This window comes from Arachis duranensis, chromosome 2 (assembly GCF_000817695.3).
Source record: "Arachis duranensis cultivar V14167 chromosome 2, aradu.V14167.gnm2.J7QH, whole genome shotgun sequence".
NCBI lineage: Eukaryota > Viridiplantae > Streptophyta > Magnoliopsida > Fabales > Fabaceae > Arachis > Arachis duranensis.
The window spans coordinates 80,476,170-80,502,530 of record NC_029773.3 but is presented as its reverse complement, the minus strand read 5'-3'; the positions used below and the strand labels follow the sequence as shown (position 1 = coordinate 80,502,530).

Below are 26,361 nucleotides of genomic sequence, written 5' to 3'. Positions count from 1 at the left end.
CCTCCTAGAATATATACTTTTCAATTTACCATAAATCTCAATTTTCTTTGGCTAAAAAACACGCCCTATAGAAATTATAAATGATTACATGTAAATTGATTCTAAACCGATTAAAAAACATTGTCCAAAATCACGTTATTTTAACATGTAATTGATTGTTATAAATCTTATTAAAAGATACGAATGAATTACACTAACTAATCTATACCCCTTTTTAAGTCATTTATCATAAATGATTATATCATATCAAAATTTAGATAAATACTAATTTAGTATTGGAAGAATTTAAATACTAATAAAATAATATTTAAAAAATATTATTAATAAAATAATTCTTAAATAACTTTAAAATTTAACAAAAATAACTATTTATCGTTTAATTCTATTTTTATTATCAAAAAATACTGAATTAGCCAACAAATTTAATAAAATTTTTAATTTATTCTTAATTCTATTGTTACTCTCTCTCAGTTTTTCTTTTTCTACTAAATATATCTTTTTTTTCTTTTGGTTCTCAAAATCAAAAATAGAAAAAAATCTACAATCTATTACTCAGGAGTTTCTCCGTTATTACTTCAGAGCGGTGATAACACAACGAAGTTCTAGAAGACACAATAAATATATCATTAATAAGGAGTTTTTTTAAAATTCTCCTCTTCTCCTCCTTTCTCGCGAATAAAACAATCACGACAAGTAAAGGACGGTGAGCAAAGGGAGCGATGGCGGCAGAAAAGTCCTTGTCAATCTGGAATAGAAAATGAGAGAGAGGAAATAGTTTGCTCTCTCTTTCTCCTAGCCTCTGCCTCTTTTGAATTTTTTATACTCTTCCTATCTCTCTCTAGATTTGGATTTTTTTTGTTTTAGATATGTATTTTTTATTTTTTTTCTATAATAAAAGATTTAGTTTTCGTATTGTTAATGAAGAATATGAAGAATAAGATGATAATGAAATTGTGTAGTAAAAACTTAAAGTATTGGTAGAATTGGAATAGAATGAGAAGTTTGTGACTACGGTGAAATGAATTGGAGTGGTAGAAGTGAAAGAGCCTAGCAGCGGAAACGACAACAATGTCCAACACAAGAACAATATGGAAGCACTCACAACACAATATTGCAGCAACTATAACAAGCAAATATAGCAAGTAAAGCAATAACAAGAACACACCAAGATTTTAACGTGGAAAACCCCCTCAATGTGAGAGGTAAAAACCACGGGTCATCCAGACCAATGAAATAGCTCAACTATAATCAAATGAGGTACAAGATAGTCTCAAACAAAGCACAAAAATGTGCATATAACCAGCCAAAACATCAAAGTACCAAAGCTCACAAATAAGAAGCAATAAGATGAAATATACCCAAAAAAATAAAGCTGATGTCGAAGCCAATTTCTCCCACTGCAGACCTCCAATTAAAATCTCCACCGTTCAGAATGAAGAACAAGATGTGAAGAATCTACAGTTTAAATTTCAAGCCGATCCAACAGTGAACAACTGAGAAACTGGCATTTGAAATTTACTGCTTTGGGAAAAAACGGGAATTCTGTTTTCCCTCTTCTCTCTCACTTGGTGGCTATTCTCTCTCTCTCTCAAAAAACCTCAAAAAACTGAATTAGGGTTGTGACACTAGGGTGTAAGAATACACCCCCAAAATGTTGGGCTTGGACCTCACAAAGGAGAGAAAAAAACCCAACAAATCTCCCCCTTCTCGACTAGGTGGAGGCCCTCGCCATTCTGGCGATCAAACAACATGTTTCAAACTTTTCTCTTGACAATGCTTTTGTCATCATATCAGCACCATTGTCATCAGTGTGAGATTTCTCAAGTTCCAACAACTTGGAATCTAACACATCCCGTATCCAGTGATACCTAACATCAATGTGTTTAGATCTTGGATGAAAAGTAGAATTCTTGGCAAGATGAATAGCACTTTGGCTATCACACAACAACACATAATGATCTTGCTTGAAACCAAGTGCTGCAAGAAACTTCTTCATCCACAACAACTCTTTACATGCTTCAGTTGCTGCAATAAACTCTGCCTCTGTAGTAGAAAGTGCAACACACTTCTGTAACCTTGACTGCCATGAAATAGCTCCCCCTGCAAACTTGACCAAATAACCTGAAGTAGACTTTCGAGAATCAATATCTCCTGCCATGTCTGCATCAGTAAAGCCAACTAGCAAAGGTTTCTCATCACCAAAACTCAAACTCAAGTTAGTTGTACCTTTGAGATATCTCATAATCCATTTAACAACATTCCAATGTTCTTTACCTGGATTAGAGAGAAAACGACTCACTGTACCAACCGCATGAGCAATGTCTGGTCTAGTACACACCATAGCATACATCAAGCTTCCAACAGCTGAAGCATAAGGAATTTCATTCATTGCTTGTTTCTCCTCATCAGTGGTTGGACACTGCTTGGTACTCAACTTAAAATGAGAAGCAAAAGAACTAGCAACACATTTGGCATCATTCATGCCAAACCTTTGAAGCACCTTCTTTATGTACTTCTCCTGTGATAAATAAAGCTTCTTGAAATCTCTATAACGATTAATAGTCATGCCCAAAATCTGTTTGGCAGGACCCAAGTCCTTCATAGCAAAGAACCTGCTCAACTGTTTCTTCAACTCATTAATCCTCAAAGCATTCTTGCCCACAATCAAAATATCATCCACATAAAGCAAAAGAATGATAAAATCATCATCAGAAAATTTTTGCACAAATACACAATGATCTGAAGTTGTCTTACGGTAACTATGCTCCCACATAACAGATTCAAACTTCTTGTACCACTCTCTTGGAGCTTGCTTCAACCCATAAAGACTCTTCTTAAGCTTGTACACAAAATCTTCCTTTCCTTTAACAACAAAGCCCTCCGGTTGCTCCATGTAGATCTCCTTATCTAAATCACCATGAAGAAAAGCTGTCTTCACATCCATTTGCTCAATCTCTAAATCAAGAGACGCTGCTAATCCAAGCACAGCATGAATGGATGACATCCTCACAACAGGAGAAAAGATCTCCTCATAATCAACACCTTTTCTCTGGCTAAAACCTCTAACAACCAATCTAGCCTTATACCGAGACTTAGAATTGTATTCTTCATTCTTGATTCTGAATACCCATTTGTTCTTCAAAACTCGCATACCCTTCGGTAGCTTCACCAACTCATAGGTATCATTCTCAAGGAAGGACTTCATTTCTTCCTGCATAGCTTCAAGCCATTGAGCTTTGCTTTCATCTTCAACAGCCTCTCCAAAGCATTCAGGTTCTCCCCCATCAATCAACAAAACAAACTCATATGGAGAATACCTTGATGAAGGCTTCCTCTCTCTTGTAGACCTTCTGAGTGCATTTGCAGAAATTTCCAAAGCTGGTTCTTCATCTTGATCATCATCACCAACTTCATCAAGTATCGGATCAACTGTTCCATCTTCACCTGCACTTGTATCATGCTCATTATTTTGAGCTTCAACTCTACCATCTTCTACCATAGGCATAGAGGGAGTAATATCCATCTCAGAAAAATCAACACTAGGCTGAACCATTGGCTTCTCTGCATGATCAACATCCTTCAATGTTTGGTCTTCAACAAAGACAACATCTCTACTTCGAATCACCTTCTTGTTAACAGGATCATAAAACCTGTAACCAAACTCATCCATGCCATAGCCAATAAAAATACACTGCCTAGTCTTTATATCAAGTTTAGATCTCTCATCTTTAGGAATATGAACAAAAGCTTTACATCCAAAGACTCTTAAATGATCATAAGAAACATCATTACCTGACCATACCTTCTCTGGCACTTCAAATTGCAAGGGAACACATGGTGTCCGGTTCAAGACATGAACAACAGTGCTCAAAGCTTCACCCCAAAAGGATTATGCCAATCCAGATTGTGACAACAAGCACCTAACTCTTTCAACCAGTGTTCTATTCATCCTTTCAGCCAAGCCATTCAACTGAGGAGTCTTTGGAGGAGTCTTCTGATGTCTTATACCATGCTCTTTACAATAAGCATCAAATGGACCTGAGTACTCACCACCATTGACAGTGCGAATGCATTTCAACTTCTTCCCATTTTCTCTTTCAACAGAAGCTTGAAATTGCTTGAACACATTCAAAACTTGATCTTTGGTCTTCAAAGTGTAAACCCATAATTTCCTGGAATGATCATCAATAAAGGTTACAAAATAGATAGACCCTCCAAGTGTTCTTGTCTTCATTGGCCCACATACATCAGAATGCACCAAGTCAAGTATCTCCGGCTTCCTTGAAGGTGGATGGCTCTTAAAAGAGACCCTGTTTTGTTTTTCAGCAAAACAATGATTGCACTTTTGCAAAGCAACCTTACAACCAGATAAAAGATTCCTCTTAGATAACATATTCATGCCTTTCTCACTCATATGACATAATCTCTTATGCCATAAATCAGTTTCATCAACAAACTTCAGCAACATTAACAACATCTTTTACAATCTTTGCTTGAGTTAAATAAAGAGTATAGTGTCTTGTACCTCTAGCAACAACCATGGAACCCTTGGTGAGCTTCCAGCTATCATGAGAAAATGAGCTATCCAAGTCTTCATCACACAACTTACCAACAGAAAGTAAGTTCAACCGAATATCTGGAACATGCTTCACATGCTTCAAAGTCAACTTGGTACCGTTGGAGGTTTCTAAACAAACCTGTCCAACACCAGCACATTTTGCAACACCTTGATGAGCCATTTTCACATCACCAAAATCACCAGGAGTATAGGACGTAAACAAATCCCTCCTAGATGTAACATGAATAGAAGCACCACTATCAATCACCCAACTAGTGTTATTATCAACAAGGTTAACAGATTCAAACTCCTCAACAACAAGAAAATCATCATGAGTTACATTAACCTTGTCTTCCTTGCTACCATCATCTTTATTTGTGCTCTTGTCTTTACTTGCATTGGCTTTCTCCTTCTTTAGCTGCCAACAAAATCTCTTCACATGCCCCTTTTGACCACAATGATGACACTCAATATTCTTATACTTTCCTCGAGACTTGCTTCTGCTTTGATCTCTACCTTTAGGACCTCGACTTTTGTTTCTTCCCCTAGACTCAGAAACAAGAACATCTGAATGTGTAGTCGATGTACTTTGTGACTTTCTTCTCATCTCTTCATTCAAAACACTACTCTTGGAAAGATCCATAGAGATTACACCATCAGGAGCAGAATTGGACAATGACATTCTGAGAATTTCCCACGAGTCTGGTAAGGAGCCAAGAAGTAACAATCTTTGAACCTCTTCATCAAATTTGATGCCCATGGAAGATAACTGATTCATAATTCCTTGGAAATTATTCAAGTGATCTGTCATTGATGTCCCATCTGTATACTTCAAAGCCAACAACTGCTTGATCAAAAACATCTTGTTATTCCCAGTTTTTCGAGCATACAACTGTTCAAGCTTAATCCAAAGGGTTCGAGCATGTGTCTCTCCAATAATATTGTTCAACACATTATCGTCAACCCACTGCCTAATATATCCACAGACTTGTCTATGCAACAAAGTCCAATCATCATCAGACTTATCATTAGGCTTCTCTGTACTAAAAACTGGTTGATGAAAATTTTTAGATGAAAATTTTTGACATAAAGCAAATCTTCCATCTTTGACTTCCACAAATCATAATTAGGACCATTAAGAGTGATCATCCTACTAGTATTAGTATTAGCTTCCATTGTTCACAGAATCACAAGCCCAGAAAAATACCAACAAGCTCTTATACCAGTATGAAAGAGCCTCGCAGCGGAATCGACAACAATGTCCAACACAAGAACAATATGGAAGCACTCACAACACAATATGGCAGCAACTATAACAAGCAAATATAGCAAGTAAAGCAATAACAAGAACACACCAAGATTTTAACATGGAAAACCCCCTCAATGTGAGAGGTAAAAACCACGGGTCATCCAGACCAATGAAATAGCTCCACTATAATCAAATGAGGTACAAGAGAGTCTCAAACAAAGCACAAAAATGTGCATATAACCAGCCAAAATATCAAAGCACCAAAGCTCACAAATAAGAAGCAAGAAGATGAAATATACCTAAAAAAATAGAGCTGATATCGAAGCCAATTTCTCCCACTGCAGACCTCCAATTAAAATCTCCACCGTTCAGAATGAAGAACAAGATGTGAAGAATCTACAGTCCAAATTTCACGTCAATCCAACGGTGAAAGAATGAGAAACTGCCATTCCAAGATTGCTGCTTTATGTAAAAATGGAAAACCTAATTTCTCTCTTGCGAAGCCAATTTCTCCTACTTCAAATATCCAATCAACATCTCCACCGACCAGAATGAAGAAAAAGATGATAGAAACACGCAGTTTAAAATTCAAGCCGATCCAACGGTGAACAATTGAGAAACTGCCATTTGAAATTTACTGCTTTGGACAAAAACGGGAATTCTGTTTTCCCTCCTCTCTCTCACTTGGTGGCTATTCTATCTCTCTCAAAAAATCTCAAAAAACTGAATTAGGGTTGTGACACTAGGATATAAGAATACACCCCCAAAATGTTGGGATTGAACCTCACAAAGAAGAGAAAAAAACCCAACAAGAAGAGGATAAAATTATAATTTGACTAAGAGTAGATTAAAGATTTTATCAAATTTGTTGGTCCAACTCAGCATTTTCTTTTTTAAAAATGGAGTCAAAAGAAGAATAGTTATTTTTTTTTATCAAATTTTAAAATAATTTAAAAATTATTTTATCGATAATATTTTTTAGATACTATTTCATCAGCACTTAAATTTTTTGAATACTAAATTGATATTCATCTTTACAAAAATATTAATACAGAACTTAAAACATTATTTTTATTATTGGAAGTTTAGAATACATTATTTATTTTAGAATAAATTATTCTATAACACCTATGCCTTCTAAACGTTTTTTTTTTTTCAATTTCTAATGCCAAAAGTGAGTGTTAATTACGATTTAATAGTAAAAAAAAATAGAAATTCAAATCTTGAAATATACTGTGAATAACATGAAAATCTAACGATAATAATTATCTTTGTCTTGTCATTTTAGCGAAGGAATATAGATGAAAGATGCTTGGATCAAAGATTATTGCCCTTCCTATATATCTAAAACCTTAACGAACCAATACATTCAAGAAGCAGACTTGATAGCCGTCAAACTCTCTAAACAGCCACAAAACCTGTCCTAAGAGGGTTTCCAATTTCCATTCCTCTTCCCACTCCAAAGGTTAAGTAGGTAGCTAACTAAATATATTAACAAAAAAAAAAAAACAATTTTAAACTTACCAAAATGGATGCAGATACTTATTTGAGCTGTAGAAATTTCTGACTTTGCGTTAACATCTGTCACATTTATAAACGAAAAGAATAAATAAATAAGAATATACGATATGCACTTCCGTATGTGTAATTAAAATAAGAGTGCTCCTAATACTTCGAATTTGAATCCTTTCAAATTTCAATTTTATTTTAGAGAATAAAATATAATTTTTTATTTTTGAATAATTTTTTTTTTATATTTATTCTTAGTCTTACCTATAAAATCAATGATGAGAGATCACACTTTATTCTCTAAAATAAAATCCAAACTTTAAAAGATCCAAATCCTAATACTTCTGCTCAAAGTGAGTAGTGATTCAAAGTGAATAGTAGGATCACTAATAGTCAATTTAGTTAGAACTTTAGTAAAAGTTTGTTTTAAAACTGTTTTAGTAAAAATATCTGATAAAATTGTGAAAGAATAAGAAAAGAAAAGAATGTGAACTTTTATTAATTGCTGATTGATTGAATTGAATTGTAGTTTTGTAAACTATGAGGGTACAACTAAATATATATAGATCATTGTCCTATGAAAGATAAAAGCAAATAAAGATAAGATAAGAACAACTAAGGATAAGATAAAGATAAGATAATAAAGACTAAAATTGTAATTGAATTTATGTATTCTGTTGGGCATTTGTGGGCCACGAGACTTCTTCATTGTTATCATGGGCTAAGGTAGAAGAGTAGTTTAATATGCCCCCACAAGCTGGTGGATGGAAGATGTTAATAATCCACAGCTTGGATAAGTTCCAATGAAATTGTTGAGGAAGACGCGTCTTGACGTGGTGACGTGGAGGAAGATGCGTGCGGCGGAGCTTGAGCTGTCGGCGGCAAAAACATAAAAGGAGATGCTGTACTTGAGCAGCGATTTAAAAAAAAAATGCGTACGTATGACGCAATAACTTCAAATAGCTCATAGAGCGCGATAAAACAAGAAGGCGCGTGGAGCGCAATAAGAGTGCAGATGAAACTGCTAAAACATATGCAGATTAAACTGCTGAAACAAAATGCAGATATGACTGCTGAAACAGAATGCAGACGAAATTGTCGGAAGAAAGGAGGCGCAGACGGAATTGCTGGTAAAGAACTGGGGTAACCAAAACTGGGGTAGGATTTTCACTTGGATACCTTTAACAAAGATTGGTCGGATCTTTGAACTGAATTGGAAGATTGATTATTCATTGTGAGAGGAGATTAAAAAAGAAGCATAGTGATTTCTCGCTGGAAAGATGATAGCTTATGTATCCTCTTCAAGGAGGATACCAAGGCTCTGATACCATGTTAAAATTGTGAAAGAATAAGAAAAGAAAAGAATGCGAACTTTTATTAATTGTTGATTGATTGAATTGAATTGTAGTTTTGTAAACTATGAGGGTACAACTAAATATATATAGATCATTGTCCTATGAAAGATAAAAGCAAATAAAAATAAGATAAGATAATAAAGACTAAAATTGTAATTGAATTTATGTATTCTGTTGGGCTGAATTTGTGGGCCACGAGACTTCTTTATTGTTGTCATGGGCTAAGGTAGAAGAGTAGTTTAATAATATCAGTCAATTAATTTTTTAATCTCACAAATAAAAATTCAATAGTATCATTTTTAATTTTTTTTTTGTTAAAGTGTCAATTCACCTCAACATACTTTGTTCTATCATATTGTACGGTATTCTCTAAAATGTTGATTGCGCATTTGTTGTCACATTTTAATTGGTTTGATAATTGTGGTGAAAACCCAATCTCAGTCATCAATTTTCTTATCTACAATACTTCAGTTATATCTTTAACGATTTTCCTAAATTCTGCCTCTGTGCTTGAAAGTGCTACAACTTTCTGCTTCTTGCTTTTCCAAGTTGATCTTTTATTGTTTGGGTTGCCGTCTAATCTGCGTCAGTGGATGCCTCAACCTTTAAATGGCCTTTTCTTTTGAATATGATTCAATTTTCTGGAGCTCCCTTCAAATATCAAACTATCCTCATAGTGGTTTTCATATGATCTTCTTGCGGCTTATACATAAACTGACTTATTATTCTCACAACACAAGCTATGTTAGGCCGAGTATGTGATAAGTAAATTAGTTTTTCAACCAGTTGCTGGTACCTTTCCTTATCTGCTAGGGTGGCACTTTCTACTATTTTCAACTTGGGATTAACTTGCATGAGCATATCTATTGGTTTGTAATCCACCATTTCTGTTTCTTCCAGCAAAATATACTTTTTTTGGGAGATAAAGATTCCTTTGCTGGATCGTAGAACCTCTATTCCTAAGAAATATTTTAGTCTTCCTAAATCCTTCATTTCAAAGACTGTAAATAGGTTCCTTCTCAATTTTGTAATTTCTTCAGCATCACTTCTTATTATGATCTTATCATCCACATAGATTATTAGGCAAGTAATTAAATCTCTCCATTTAAAAAAAAAAAAAGATATGGTCAGAGTTGCTTTGCTTGTATCCATACCTTTTCATGGCCACTGTGAATCATCCAAACCAAGCATGTGGAGATTGTTTAACCCCAAAAAGTGTCTTATTTAACCGGCAAACTTCATGTTTTCTAAATTCCGTTGAGAAATCTGGAGGAGCATCCATATACACTTCTTCTTTCAACTCTCCATGCAAGAAAGTATTCTTCACATCAAATTGATGGAGTGGTCAATCTTCATTTGCTGCTATTGAAAACAACACTTTGTTGGTGTTAATCTTTGCAACCGGTGAAAAAGTTTCAGTGTAGTCGATACCATAGGTCTGTGTATAACCTTTGGCCACCAACCTTGCCTTGTATAGTTCAATGGTGTCATCTGCCTTGTGTTTAATGGTAAAAATATATTTACACCCGACTAGCTTTTTTCCTATCGGTAGGATACACTTCTCCCAAGTTTCATTCTTCTCTGGAGCTTTCATTTCTGTATTCATGATTTTTTCACCATTTAGTTTTTTCATTAGCTTCTCGGACAGTTTTTGAAATGTCTCCTGTCAAGAGTGTAGTGAAAAAAATCTTTACAATATTTGCTATTCCTTCTCTAGCCACCCTTATCGGGTATCGTGAGTTATAGAGAACATGTTCTAGTGAGTACTGATCAGGAGGCATACTTCTGTTTCTTCTTGGAGGAAGAATAAAAGTATTAGATTCTGGTTTTTCATGTTCCAATGCTATACTGTTATTGTTAGTGGCCTCATTAAAAATAGAGAGTAAATTACCAGATTGCCAATTACTTACCTCTTGCCTGACATTCTTAAAAGAACTTTCACTGGTTGTATATACTGAGTTGTTTCCTAGGTTGAGTAAAATATGCTTGGTGACTCCATTTACTTGCTCTGTTTGAACAGTTTTTGGACAACAAAGGTTATTTAGCCAATTTGGTGGTTCGTTATTTTTCTCCTCTTGAATGCCATGTTGGCGGCTAAAGTAAAATTCGAATTCTAAAAAATCACAATCCATGATCACATGAACACAACGAGTGATTGAATTGAAGCACCTATACCCCTAAAAAATACGCATTGATTGATTTATAAATTTTTTACCATTATCTGAGCAAAGTACTTGAATTTTTTTGTTGAATTGAGTTTGAATCATTTAGTAGAAAGTAAAGAATTTATCAGGTACTTCAGATTTGTGTTTTAAAAAATATACCCAAGTCATGCGAGAAAAATTGTCCACAAATAATACAAAATATTAAAAATTATTATGAAAAAATAAGGACTGGGCCCTACACATCAGAGTGCATTAGAGAAAAAATAGAATTAATTCTAGTGTTGGTGGAAGAAAAAGAAACTCTGTAATTTTTGCATGAATACAAGTTTCATATTTGAGGGGTTCAGTGCTACTTGTAAAAAGATTAGAAAATAAAAACTTGAGGTACCCAAATGAAGGATGTTCGAGACGTCTGTGCCATAACCAAAGTTGTCTAGTAACCGTTCCGTGAGCAAGTATGGCATGACCTTGGTATGCTACTTCATCAACGTAGTAAAGACCTTCTCGCTCAATACCATGCCCAATGATCTCCTTCGTAAGAATGTTTTGTAAAAGACAAAAGGTAGAATACATGAGTACCACACAATTTAGTTCCTTTGTTACTTGACTAACAGACAATAATTTTGATGATAGTATAGGGGTATAGAGGTAATTTTTTAATTTCAATCTTTTTGAAAAAGTAATGGAGTCTCCTCCTTTAACATCAATTAATTTTCCATTAAATGTTTCAATATGAACTTTTGAGAGTATAGTCAAGCTGTTGAAATCATGGAAGTCATGAGTCATAGTATCGGTAGCCTCACAATCAAAATTCATTCATTAATTTTTTTAATTGGATTCTAATTTTGGGTCTCTATTTCTTCCTCCTTACCTTCTAGCACAGTTTCAGCCCTTACTGCCGCTGCTGCCCTGCTATTGCAATTTGCTTCCTCTCTTCTGGTCTTACTGCCGCTGCTCTGCTGGTGACCTCTGGGATGCTCAAGCGGTGACTCCCTTGTTCTGATTTTTCGATGACTTGGAATTATTTTTTCACCAATTTGGGTAACCCACAATCCTAAAATAGTCTTTTTTGTGTGTTTTTTCATTCCACCGTGTGTGAAGAAGAGATGACTTTTATCTTCCTTGTCCCGTAGTAACGAATGCTTGAAAGCAGTTTCTAAGTGACTATGTCTCTGTACGTCTCGGTTTGCTCTATTTTTTACAACTAGTCTGATCCCAATTTCTCCTTGTGATGCATCGCCTACGCCGTCGATGGTAGGCTTCAAGATCTGAAGTCGGGCCGCCTCCCTACGAATAGTGGCATAGGCGGATTTGACCGAATGAGATGTTTCTTGCTTCAATAAATCCCTTCATTGTTTCGAATTTTTCATCAAATTCTAGTAAGGAACTGATCTTGTTTTAATCGGTTAAAAATCAGAATATCTTCAGGGCATTTAATGGGATTTGGTTGTTTTCTATCAATGGCCATCCATATGGCTTGCAATTTGTTCCAAAATCCCTCTAGGTATCATGTCCTTATTTCTGAGTGTTGGCTCGTCGATGTAGGTTGTAGATCTACATCGGATCGGTACCGCTTCCATAAGTGGTTGTCAAACCGTTCTATAGTGTCTTTGCAGTTGAAAATTAAGACACGTTGTTCATCAAGTTTGTTTCGATGTTCTGGATAATCCAAGTAAAAACTGTTTGATCTGCTTGTTCCCAATGATTATATGCTAGTTTCGTCTCTGTCGGTGCCAAAAGTACCCCTGTTAGGCGAGCCTTCTTTCCTCTTTCACCAATTATTTTTTTTATCAGAATTGCCCATAATGGATAACTATCTCCATTTAATTTCAAACCAATTGATAAATTGTCAGAATTAATTTTTGATGATTGCATTCCAAGACTATTGTGTAGCATATTTGTAATGTCAATCGTCAGAAATGATTGATTTTGGGGTGGTAATGTTGCTGATTTCTTCAGATATGGACATGTTAGATTTTGGTAGTATTGTTAAGACAGTGATAATACTTTTTTTCAGAACCTAACTCTGCTGTAATAGCATGTTATGTTGGTACAAAAGATTTAAAAAATATAAGAAGAATAATTTAAAAAAGTATCATCTTTATTTCTTTTTTTGATTACAAAATTCTTACCAATATATAGACTAAGAATACGCTAATTATAGAATAATATTCTAATAAATTACATTAATTTTTTTTTAGTTTTTTTATATTTTCTTAATTTTGTTCTTAATTATAATATTTTAATACTCTCCGGTTAAAAGTTAACTCATTCTTGAGAACCTGCAAAATTCTTAATAATGAGTTGGATTTTTATTTACAACAGGCTCGAAGTTGCATGAAGAAACAAGTAGATAAGCACCGCTGCGATAAACAATTTCAAGAAAGGGAGTGGATTTTTAACTAATTTAAACACAAGAGTTATATAAAATTTGGTTTTAATTTTAATTAACGAATTAAAAATTGATTTTTAAAATTAATTTTAGTTAATCACTTTCTAATAATATGAATATAATTTTTAAAATTATTTTATTAAATTGATTAACTAAAATGCGGTTATAATTTTTTAGCTTATTAACCACAATTTAATTATTTTATGAACATCCCTACAAAGAGCATCCAAAACTACGGAGAAAATTTTTTGGCCCCTATCGAGAGCAGCGGCGTGTGGGAAAGCTGGCGCACCGATTGGAGCTCCCTGCTGGCAGCACTATTCAGTATTCACCCAGTGTTCCATGTTTCTATGTTGGAAAAGTTTCATGAAGAGCCGCCAGCAGATACGTCCTTGCGGCTGCACCCGCGGCTTTTCAGCCTCTTCCATCTGCAATCATTGCACGCCGCACGGTGATCAAGGAGGGACAACCAGTTCAATAAGTTTATAAAGCACGGGTGTGACTGCCGCGGCGGTAGGATTGTTGGAGACGAGTCCGCCATGGACGGTGGAGCAAAATTTCTTTTCTGAACTCCAACAAAACAGCTTGAAGCAACTAGAAGTGGGGCGCGGCAAACCTTCCGGAGCTCAAAGTCAAAGCTGGGAGATTCGTGCACGTTGGCGCATGAGAACACCAAAGGCGCTGAGCTCTTGAAGTCCAAGCACAGAGGCTTTCGGCTAAATCTGGACTAATATGCAAAAAATCAATATGTATAAACTAACCCCTGAATTTTAGCTACTTTGTTTTATAACTTGATCCTTTATTTTTTTTTTGGTGACTATAACTTTATCCTTTAAGATCCTTAAAATACTTTCACTACTGAAAAAATCTCCTTGTGCAAAACAGATTACTATGCCTTTGCAAAATATAGGAGGTGGATCCCTCCAACCTAAAAGCAAAAGAAATTTCCAGAATAATAATTATGGCAGCAATCAATAATTATTAATTAATAACTGTGTCTTATTTTGGCTGTTATCTAGTCCAATACTATACTATGTAAGGTCTCAAGTCTCAACTCTCAACTTCCCTTGCCGTACGTTTTAGGCTTCCCGTTTATCACGGACCACTGACATTTTAAAATTGACCAGTTTCCAAGAGTGTATATTATATTTATATAACTTGAGAGTTTTCAATCTGATTAAAAATACTATATGCTTTGGAGTTTGGACACCTCGCTAGAGGTAACATGTTGCTTGAATTCTCTTAGATTGAGCATCACATATGATCTATGATTTAATTTAGGTGAATATTATGGTGCCTTTGAGATTGTGCCTAACTTATTAGAAAAGATAAATAGATAATATTTAATAAATTTTAAATATTTTATTTTTTATTTTAAATATTTTATTTTTTACTTTTAAAAATTAAGTTAGACAATTTAAGTATCATAGTAAAAAACATCATAGAACTCACTTTTAATTTAAATAATTTCTAGTAAAACTTTGGAAACCAGAAAGCTTGGCGAAGCAAAAGTAATACAATTTATATTTCAAATTAAGTGATTGATTGTAGGAGTCGATACATTATTATTAATAAGGAATTTTCTTTATGATTATTAATTAATGTAATAAAATACATTTCTATTGTTACGATCCAATTTTTAATCAACTTAAAAACGTCTTAAACTGGTTTATAAAGAACATTTAAATATATACACTTAAGATCCTGCATAAATTTTGTAGTGATCTATTCAGATCTTCTTCATATACTCCTCCAAACTTTATAAATAAAAAATTTACCATATATTCAAGATGTATTATCTAGTCATCATCCCTATACTTTTTAGACTGTTATTTACTTGAACGTTGAAATCTCTTGTATGTACACCCATTACATAAAAATGTTAACCCAAAGCAATGAGATCTATTGCACCTTCATGTCTCGATCATACAATAAAAGGGAATCCTATCTCACAAAAATCTTAAAATGTCGTTAAGACAGATAACTTTAAGCTTTTGTCTTTTATTCTCTGCTAGAACGAAACAGAAAACATAAAAAGAGCATTCATAGATTTTATTACAACAGATAATTATAGAACTACAAATATGTTATGTGGTCTACATAACAAAAGCTCTCTCTATTGCAAATGAAACTCCTAGCATGCTAGTTCTATATACAAAAAGTGGCCAAAACTGAATTGAATGATACATGATACATTATACAGCTAAATATGACAACATATTATACAACAGCAGCAGCATTGTCTTCAACAGACAATATGGCAAGGTAATCAAATCCGATAGTTTATCTAAACTCAGTAGAGTTTACTGGTAAAATCATGAACTCAATTTGGATACCTAAACTCATAAACTCGTTCGAGTTTGAGTTTACCAGTGAAATCGAGAGTAGTTGATACCTTGATAATAGGTATGTAGACACAATCAACAAGCCATCATCAACAAACTTCTTGAGCTCCTATCCATCTTTCCCAGGACAACAAAAATCTAGGCAAATGGATCATAACAATCACACAACTCATGATGAGTTCCAGGGAAGTTCTTCCTTCTACTTCTACTGGTTCTTCTGTAAAGTTTCACACATTCAAATCAAATCAAATCAACCCAAGTTTTGTTAGAAACTTCTTTACTGTTTCACGGCCCCATTGGATGTCGTTTTGCAAGACATTACCATCATCGTCATCATCATGTGTCGGGGGATTCGATCTGTCCTCCATCGACGGTGCTAGATGAAAATGCTGCTCATGTTCATTGTAATGGTGATGTGGCTCGTCCTTGATGGTTGCAATTATCTCTTGGGGTGCGCCGTTGTTGGATTCTTGCTCCTTACTGAACTGAACAGTTTCAGATTAAGCACATGAAAAAGAAAATAAAATCAAGGATATATTAAAACTAGTCTTAACTCTTGAAGAATTTAACAGCTGCATCAATTTGAAGAATCCATGATTCTATATTGCCTTACAGACATGATGCTTGTAGTCAATAGTTAAGAATTACTCACCAGTCACTTTGACTTTTTCGGGACACTCAAATTAACATATCTGATACATTCATAAATGATTGTATCTGATTTATGAATATTACAAGAAAGTTAAAACGACGATCAATATGATATGAGAGTATTGTATTTTAAGCATTGTTCATAACAGTTGGCTCTTTGGCACTTCATGATGGTTAAGTTTAATCAATGCTAGAAGCTAAATTGATAACACGTTTTTTGTTTTCAGTCTCTTCTCAGCATTCAGATGCCTTAGTGTTATGTATATATGAGAAACAAGTTGATGCGCTATAGATATGAATGAATTTCACTTCATTGATAAACAAAGACCACGATACAAACGAAATGGAATCAAAAGTCAAAACATAAAATAACTTGTCACTCCTAAAGAAACAAAATCGAGCAATTCCCTACAAACGGTAGGAGATAGAGAAGCATCACACTCATCAAGCCATTACCTCTGGTTTATTCTGATCCATAGGCTCAAAAGCTTCACTTGAAGTTTTCATGGTAGTCCTTTCTTGAACTTCATCATCCTTAGATTCAAAAGTTTCACTTGAAGTTTCCATTGTAATCCTTTCTTGAACGTCAACATCAGGACCTTCTTCTTCAAAAGGCAACTCTAAACCAGGTACAAGAACAGGAGCTGGTTCTAACTCGAATAATTTAGTCTCCTTAACTGTTGCCTCCTGATTCATTAGTGGTTCAGCATTTCCATTGTCCACCAGATTATGCATTATACTTATATGTCCATTTCTGGAACCATCCGCAGATTGTTCATTCAGTTGAATATTGCTTAAATTGTTCTCATAGCTTGTATTGTTGCTGGAATCCTCAAAAGAACCTATGTTTTCTGCAACAATAGCCAATGGCATGATTATATGAAGAGATTCACATCTTAGATAACCTTTCTTTAGACAATATTCCTTTCGTTTCAAATTGACTGTCGTTATGAAAAAAGTGATATATTAAAAAGATTATCTAATTCAATGCGATGTATATATATGTCCAATCATGTTATATTACATTAGCAAAAAGTGTTATACAAATACAAGCATCTAAGTGGATTATAGTGCAAAACTCACTTATATTGTCAGTGCATAAAAATTAATCTCATTTTATATGGCATCACTTTGTTCCAACTGACAGTTATTTTGAAACAAATAGAGTAATTTTATGTGTTGAAGAGGATACTCACCAGATTAGCAGTCCATACATGCCCATCAGACCAGGCCATTGGTAATCCCTCTAAAGGGTCCCAAGAACCAAGCATAGGATCTTCTCCAACTATTAGAAACTGTTCGCCAAAGAAGCAATTCTTTTGCAACTGAAATGTTACGTGTACAAACTTTGATTCATCTGCAAACAACATATTTCAATTATTGGAATCTGAATGTCAGGGAATATCCAGTGGAAAACTTAAGAGGCAAACAGAAGTAAAAGAGATCCATCAAAACTAAGAACTGACTTGTTTGTTCACTTTTTTGAGCTTGAGGCTCTACAGTTTCCAAATCTGGCTCTGATGGTTCCAATTCCACCTACAACAAATTTTTTGCAAACCAAGAAAAAGAAATCAAAGTAGCTTATATATACAAAACAAATTTTTGCAAACCAACAAATATGCCAAAATCTTATATACATCCAATTCTTTTGTAGCTTGTATAGAGCAATTACATAAGACTTTGAATAACAAATTTCTCCTTATAGTAGTAGAGGTTACAAGTTTGTTGCATAAACAAAAGAAATAAGAAAAATTTGTTAGTTTGATTCATATCTTCCGAAGTTCCACTAACAGAAAAAGTAAACTGATGGCAAGAGAGTAAAATAGGAACAGTAAGAATCTCCCCAACTTGAAGGCAATCTAGAAGAAAGTAACAAAATCACATTTTTTTCTATCATTTTCTGTCACTTTCCCAACCAAAAAGAAAGGAAAGTGCATGGATATTCCAAACAGATAAACACCCCACAAGAACTCAAACAAAGAAAACCAAGTAACATATATATTATTATACCTCAGTTTTTGGTGGCACTGAATGAATTGGGGTTACACCCTTTTTCTTAAGGAACCAAAAGCTGCAGCCCCTTTTGTCATTTCTTGATCTCAGTGAGAAGCAGAACTCAACTCTCCCAGGAACATGAGCAGCAACAACACCACCACCACCTCTCCTATGATAAATATTTGATCCAAGGCTCCCAACTATGGCCTTGGAACAAGAACTGCTTATGAGGGCTTTCATGAGTTGAAAGTGTTTGTGGTGTCTGTGAACCACACACAACAGAACCAAGTTTGATGGGTTGAGACACTGGTTTCTTATGATTCAATAATTAGGTTTTGTTGGTTAGTGAGATGAAAATGAAGAATCTATCTGATCCTTGTGGAGAGGGATTGCTCTATTATGAGGTGATGTGGGCTCCTTTTATAGAGTGGTAGAGCAGAGCCTTTCTAGGAGTTTATACTATGATGATACTAATAAATATAAATAAATACTATACTGTATAAGAAAGTTGTAGAATTAGAATAATAATATAATATGACAGCACGAGTTACTTATGATTCCGTTACTACATACCAACAGTTTGACTCGGTTTTTTATGTAAAAGTCAACCATCTAACTATAGAATTAGTGTGACAAAATTTAATTAACAAGATTAAAATTGAAAATGCAGCTGCTGTGAATATTCAAAAAGGATATAATTTGTATTTGTATTACATTATGAACGGTTGAGATCGTTGGTAAGAGTTGGAAGTTAGAATACATACAAATATACAATACAAATTCTGATCTTGGGAAATGGGAACAATCATCCTGATCCGTCTAGTGGAAAAGGGTAATACCGTAATCTCAATGTAGGGAGAACAGGCTTGGATTGCGGTTAAATGAAAGACAGCCATGAATTTTACCCTGATACTATATCGGGATTGAAAAAGTCTTTTATGGTGGAAAATCACATCCCCCCCTATACGTGAAGATATTAGTTGTCAGTCACTATTGACTATCAACTTTGTATGAACAGTATATGAGTATATAAACTTAAGCTGAATTTTATGGTATAAAAAAAAATTATATTTATAAATTTGTGTTGTCTTAATAAATAATTGATAAGTGTCCTTTAAACAAAAAGATAAGGTCTATTATTTTAAGAGTGAGATACAATTTTATAGAATTTTCTTTCTCTATTACACGTGAGAATTAGTTAGACTGATTAATTATATTTAAAATTATTAATTATTTTAATATAATAGTATTGAGTGTTGATTTTTTTTCGTATTTGAATTATTTTACAAAGAGAAATACAAAATGAAAGTTTGAGTTTATAAATTTATAAATTTATAATATTATGTCATTACAATATTTTTAAGTTATTGCAACATATGCTATAAACAACACTTAAAAAATGTTGTTTATAATAGTAAAAAATAACACTTAAAATTTATTGTAAAAAAATAAGATTATTACAACTCTTTATTAATAAGTGTTCTCTTTGATCAATTTAAAGAACATATAAAAAAACGTTGCTTTAGTGAATTAAAAAAACAACATTTATAATATTCATATACTACACTTTATAAGAGTTGCCTTTAAAGATATATAATAAACTTGTGATGGTAAGCGTTGCTTAAATATTTTTCATCATATTTTAATTCCCTCCAAATATTTTAATAGAATTTACTTTCCCTCCTAAACCAAAAACAAGAAAGGAAACACGAGCAATAATTAATTCATCACCTTCCTTACTAACATGTCAAGTACACTTAGAAACACAACTCAATTCATACCATTTTAGAATCAAAATCCTAACCGCAACCCTAGCTCAATTTCCCCAATTTCACGATATTGACTCGCGTTCTGCGTTCCTCTCTCTCGCCATCGTGGTGTTCTTCACTGCTCTGCTCACGTCGTGTTATGCTTGCATCGCATTCTGCTCTGCTCGTGTCATGTGCTTCTTCTCGCATCGTGTTCTGCTCTGCTCCGCCATGTTCGATTTTCAGCTCGTGTCATTCTGAAACACTCACTTTGCTCCGCCGTGGTGTTGTTCACATCTTTCTCTCAAATTTCTCAGGTATGACAAAAATTTCTCTCAAATTTTACTTACTAGTGGTTAATTTGGTTGAATTGTTGAAATAACAAAACTACTCCAACTACTTTGAATTTTGATTGATGTGAGATTTACTCTTTTCTCTTCGCATTCCTTGTCACTGCTTGCGATTTACTCTTCTCTATTCGATTTCCTTGTCATTGCCTGTGTTCCTCATTGCTGGCGTCGCTGTTGGCGTCTCTGTCGTGTTCGTCGCTGCTCGCCTCGCCTCGCCGTTGGGTTCGTCCCTCCTCGCGTCACTATCTATTCATTGCCTACTACTTAATTAATTCTGGTCTTGTAAAATCGCTACAATGTTTCATTGTTATGATATATTTATCTATTGCTGCTTTAATCACTGAATGATGGCAATTTTAGGGATTGGAATTTAATTATTGTTGGTGGAATCTCAATTTGGGAATTTAACAGTGGATTCATTGTTATTGTAGATGTTGGAGTTGGCTGGGAATTTCTTCAGTTCAATTGAGTTAGCGCTAAGTTTTTCGCCATGCTTCCAATTACGTTCACTTCTTTTTTTCTGCTTCTCTCTTTGCAAATTAGGTTTGCTTTCATAGCTACAATATTTGGGGAATTCTTGGAAGCTTTGTCTTGGCTACAGCTACCTCAAGTGCTTAAACATTTGATGGTTTTTGAGTGCAATAGCTATTTCAATGGTTTTATCTTGTAAAGTTGTAAACAATGGTTTGGCTGCTTGATGGATTTTGTGTGCAATAGCTATTTCAATGAAAAACTTGTTTTACTACTTTAACTTATAAAAAATAATTTAACTTCAACCTGAAGGCTGCTCAATGTGATCATTGATCAGTTTGAAATTTACATATATGCTGTTGTTTAGTATTTTGTAATCTATATATTATTTGATTAGCTGAGTAGTTGTAGGGTCAAGTCTTGTTCTGTTTCCTTTTTTAGCTAAATTGTGTCTCCCATTTAAATATAAGGTATTGGTACAAATCAGAATGTTCCGTGCCTGCATTTGTTTTTTGCTCTTCCTTAGATTGCACATGCATAGATAGATACTCCTTTAATTTAAGCCATTAGTAATTGTAATTATTTAATTTAAAACATTAATTAGTGGGCATGTGATTCATCTACTACTAAATAATATGTATGGACAGATTGGAGCGAGAAGTAAGCCATGTATGTTAATGGAAATTAATCTAAAAATGGTTCATAAAGCTAAGCTACACATTGCACATGTGCCTCCACAACTTTGATGAACTATACACAATACAGACGTGCATTGCATAACTTTGTATTTATGTTCGTTATATATCATATGTGTGTTTGTTTGAATTAAGTGTAATTAAAAAACCTGAGTACCTCATCACTGCATTGTAATCTCCCCATTTAGTTAGAGGTCAGTATTTGTTTAGATATAAAAGCACATGCATTTCTATGTTTAAATTTTCATATAGAATCAGTGTTTTTGTCTTCGCTAGTTGCTACTTAGTAATAAATTTCATTGTTTTTCATGGTATCTCCAAGTACTAGTCATTTCAATTAATTGGATGTCCTTTTGACGTTAGAATTTTACTGCATGCAGATCTATAATTTAGACAGCACAGGCTTTGCAATTCTCTTGCAGTTTCATTTAAGCTCTATGATTTGGACAGCACAGGCTTTATAGAATGCCAAGAGGTAGCTATTCTTTTTATTTGATGCTTCAGGATGTAAGTAACTTATTTTTTTATGGAGGAAGAGATGGATAGATTCAGCAAAGTTCAGGAGAGTTTCTTGGCAAGTTCTTCAACTCTCAGTATACTTAAATTCATGTTAGTGATCAAAACATAAATGTGGAGCCAATTGAATTGTTGCAATTGTGAAAAATATGATGCTTTAGTGATTTTTTATTTGAATTTTGGCAGATTGTTGATATTAGCAAAACCCTATCGTTGTTCATAGAGCTTCAAACCTTAGGTGACAGCTTCTGTGATTTAGTTTAATGGAAGTTCCAATTTACAGGAATACCAATGATTTAGAATTGGAAATGATGGGACTTACAAGGAGTAGGCCTCTTCATAATTTTTTAAATTTATTAGGAATATGCCCCATTACTTAATTGCTGCTAGTGGCTTTACTAAATTATATTATTTAAGTAAAATCACCAAAATTAATTAATTCATTCATTAATTATAAGATAATTTTGATGATAATTGTGATAGGTGCTATTAGATTGATTCTTTGGACACTTTGGCTATACTCGGTGACCATGACCGCTTTGCCGCTTCCGTTGAATGGATTGGTAAAAATATTCGCTTTGATATTGTGAGTGAATGGCTAAGCAGCTGAATTTTAAGTTTCTGTACTCAATTTGGAGTTAAGGATGAATTTAATTACTTTTTGGTCTGTTACAGAACAAAACTGTTTCTTTGTTTGAGACGACAATCAGAGTTCTTGGAGGATTGCTTTCGGCTCATCTTATAGCCAATGATTACGCTACGGTATCTGTTATATACATTATTATATACCTGCATTTTTGTATTTTGATAATAGTCTAGTGATTCTAACATTTGAGCACAGGTGAAAATGAAGTTATCCATTAATCATTATGTTTCAATTGGACATAGTTGAAAAACTGTTGATTCAAATGTGTTGGTTTACAGGGATGTGATGATTGGTGCCGTTCCAAGCTATGAGGAGCCGTATATTCAAGTTCCAAGGGTCTTAAGTATGGACTAAAAACTTTGTAAAGGTACTTGATTTGATACAAGGAAACAAGACTATGGTTTTGTACTCTGCATTTCTTGGTTCTTTTTATTGGAAAATGATCTAGCTCTTAATCTATATGACATTCATTTTTGTCATCATGAGTTTGTGTCCTGCCATTTGTCTCGTTCTTATAAAATAATCATCTGTGTCCTTCATTCACAGCTGGTGATCACCACTTTAGTTCCCAGAAGGCAAGAGTTATAGCAATTGATGCTAAAACTACCCAAGACACTAAACTAGGTTTTTTTTGGAGCATTTGATTGTTTTCGATAAGTTGAAGGTTTTGTTTTCAATTTTCTAATCTCCAAAAAGAAAGAAACATTCTAGATATGTCCTATGTGCCAATATATACTACTGACTATGAATATGAATAGTTGATACTACGTCCAATGCATTAATCCATGCCTCGGCTCAGGGAATCTTAATAGGGACCTTAGCAAACCATTTATTGATAAGTGAGTATTTGATCCAGCCCGTATATATACATTTTTATATGTTATGTATTATTGTGAATAGTTTAGAATTATTTTTCTATTTAATTATGTTTTTGAGGTACTGAATTATATTTGAAATTTATTGATTAGTTCAATTTAATTTATTTATACGCATGAGTGTCAATTTGTCATGCTTTTGATTGTTTCTTAATGTTCTTCAAATTTATGTGCAGTTCATTGAATGTGAAGCAGAGGCTGAAATAAACTCATAGTGAAGTTGACTCGGTGAAAGACCTGAAAGAATCAATCCTTCTTCAGATATATAAAAAGGATAATTTTGACATAATAGATGGTGAAAAGTAGATATGTGTGAACTTCTCAGTATGTTAACTATATTTTAGAAATTAAATTTAAATAATGAATACATCTAATATTTAGTACAAAAACAGTCGAGCAGCTTGCCTGTGTTTTTTCTGCTCATCTGAGTTGTTCATTTCTGTGTTTTTCAATATTGATATAAGATTGTTGCTTTATTCGTACAAAGTGACACCATGCTTTGGTTAAATAACCAGGATGAAGAACATGAAAACAAAGGAAAAGATGAGAGCCCAGGATGAAGAACATGAAAACAAAGGAAAAGGATGAGAGCTGTGAAGCTGTTAAAAGCGGTGCATCTGAAAGGGAAGATGCAACTGACGAGGTAATGGTTAGCTTCTGGTTCTTTTTTCTTCTGCAAAAAAACCTTGAATATACCGAGTTATTATGAAGTTTAAATTTGTAATATATCTCTTTGTTAGTTAGCTCCATATTTATATAGAAGTTAGTTTAGTCAGTGGCAAAAATAGAAGATTGAGATCTCTCTTTGCATATAGCAGAATCTTGAAGCTTCTTTTCTGTTTTCTATTCTCTCCTCACACATCAACTCTGTTTTAATTTAGTAATTTATGTATTTGATATTTAGTGATTTTGTGTCTTGCATGAATCAAATCTGAGGCAAGCTATTTATTACTTTTATATCTATGTATTTAATATCATAAAAAAATTCTATTATTATAATTTTTTAGTTTTAATAATAAGTTACTTATTTTTTTGTTGTGTATTATTTGCAGATTTAGCATATGGGACAAGTCAAGCATGGATATAAAATATGTAAGTAGATTGACATCTTTTTTACAAATATTAATTACTATTTTGTTATGTATTGTTAGATAAGAATTTTATTATTTTGTCGAGAATTATTGATGAACACGTATTTGAAATACTAATTGAACCTTTTAATATCTATTTTAATTTTTACTTTATTATTAGTTATTTTGTCTCTTTTATAAATTTTTTCTGTTGTACACAAATTTATTTATTAATTAAAATCATTACATATGTATGAACAAAAAATTTTATTGTAAATTTTATTTTTTTGTATTTTTATTACAAAAGTAACTTTTATTTTTGCTCAAAAGGCAACTCTTCTATTAGTTGCACATTTTGAATATTAGACAACACTTATATGGTTGCATATCCAAAAGAAAAAGCAACACTTGTATAGGTTGCATATCCCAAAAAAAAGGCAACACTTGTAAAGATTGCATATTCAAAACTAATAGGCAACACTTCAAAGGATTGCAAATTCAAACTTATAAGCAACACGTAAAAGGGTTGTATTTTATTGCAAATAAGCAACACTTTTTAGTAGTGGACAAAATATAAGAGAAAATATAACACTGCAAAGTGTTGTCTCAAACACACATTTGAAGTGTTGTTTTTCAACCAAAAGCAACACTTACTAAGTGTTGCCCTCAAAAGCAACGCTTTTGAAGCAAAAAAGTGTTGCCTTGATCTAAGGCAACGGTCGCATATGCAACGCCGCCCAAAAACGCTGCCTTAGGTCCAAAAGTGTTGTCATAGATAAAAAGCAACCTTTTATCAGCTTTTAGACAACACTTTTTAAATGTTGTCTCAACTTAAAAATGTTGTAGTGTGTATACTATTCACTAATTTAATACGTAACATTCATTATTATTACATTAGAAAATAAAAATGAATCTTCTTCATTCTATTAGTTGATATTATTAATTGTTAATTGTATTTTTATTTCATAATATATTTTTTAAATTTTTTTAATTTTATTTAAAATTGCATAATAAAAAATTACATTTTATCGTATTTATTTAAAAAATAAAAAATTTATTTTTCAAATATAATTATTATTCTTACTAGTGATCCTTTTATGATCATTAACTCCCATATATATATATATTATTTAGGATGGATTGATTTTATTAATTATTCTCTTAAAAAAGAATAATTTTTATTATCTTGAATTTTATAAATTTAGAGAAAAAAAGTTTAAAATTAATTNGTTGTACTAAAATTTAATTGATAAATAAAAAATTAATTTTTAAATTTTAAGATATTATTTTGTTCTTATATATATTTTTTAAGTAAAAATAAAATTAAAATTAACTCGTATAAATATATACTAATGGATATATGTTTCAATAAATTAAAACTGTGTGATAAAAATCATAAAATAAAAAAATATATTTTAAGATTTATGGAACAATAACCAAAAAACCTGACTTCAACCCAAAATTTTTTTTTGCGTGCAAAAACCAAATAATTCTAACATATTATAATTAATCATGATAAATATAATTATTTAAGCTAAGCATTAAAACTCTCACGTAAAAGAGAGAAGGCCTTTGTAACTCACTTTAAAGTTGCATTTCACCTGCAAAAAAATTCTAACACATTATAATTAATCATGATAAATATAATTATTTAAGCTAAGCATTAAAATTCTCACGTAAAAAAGAGAAAAGGCATTTGTACCTCACTTTTAAAGTTACATTTCACCTGCAAAACATCAGACCTTGTCTTCTTTTTTAAAGGATACATGGG

General features: G+C 33.1%; 2 protein-coding genes and 1 long non-coding RNA gene across 7 annotated transcripts in view; 1 reads left to right on the top strand and 2 right to left on the bottom strand.

Moving 5' to 3' along the window:
* Positions 1–15,310: 15,310 nt before the first annotated feature.
* Positions 15,311–26,361, bottom strand: part of LOC107475242 (uncharacterized) — a 42,485-nt gene continuing 31,434 nt past the window's right edge. The window contains exons 5-7 of the mRNA XM_052257894.1: positions 16,681–17,066; positions 15,896–16,058; positions 15,311–15,790 (exon numbers count right to left, since the gene is read on the bottom strand). Of these exons, the coding sequence (XP_052113854.1) occupies positions 15,663–15,790; positions 15,896–16,058; positions 16,681–17,066 (677 nt within the window). The 3' untranslated portion in view covers positions 15,311–15,662. The remainder of the gene's footprint in view (positions 15,791–15,895; positions 16,059–16,680; positions 17,067–26,361) is intronic.
* LOC107475172 (uncharacterized) lies at positions 17,271–18,660 on the bottom strand. The gene is made up of 3 exons (XM_016094793.3): positions 18,235–18,660; positions 17,691–17,760; positions 17,271–17,581 (listed from the first exon to the last, which is right to left on the bottom strand). The coding sequence occupies exons 1-3, from the start codon at positions 18,457–18,459 to the stop codon at positions 17,397–17,399; spliced, it is 480 nt and encodes a 159-aa protein (XP_015950279.1). The 5' UTR covers positions 18,460–18,660; the 3' UTR covers positions 17,271–17,396.
* Positions 19,886–24,770, top strand: LOC107475173 (uncharacterized). Of its 5 annotated transcripts, none has more exons than XR_008005713.1 (6): positions 19,886–20,284; positions 21,864–21,958; positions 22,483–22,585; positions 22,675–22,761; positions 22,924–23,012; positions 24,573–24,770. It is a non-coding gene; the product is annotated as an uncharacterized LOC107475173 (long non-coding RNA). The 5 variants fall into 5 exon arrangements; XR_001589447.3 differs by having other exon boundaries at positions 22,186–22,585; XR_008005715.1 differs by lacking the exon at positions 19,886–20,284 and having other exon boundaries at positions 21,749–21,958; positions 22,483–22,562.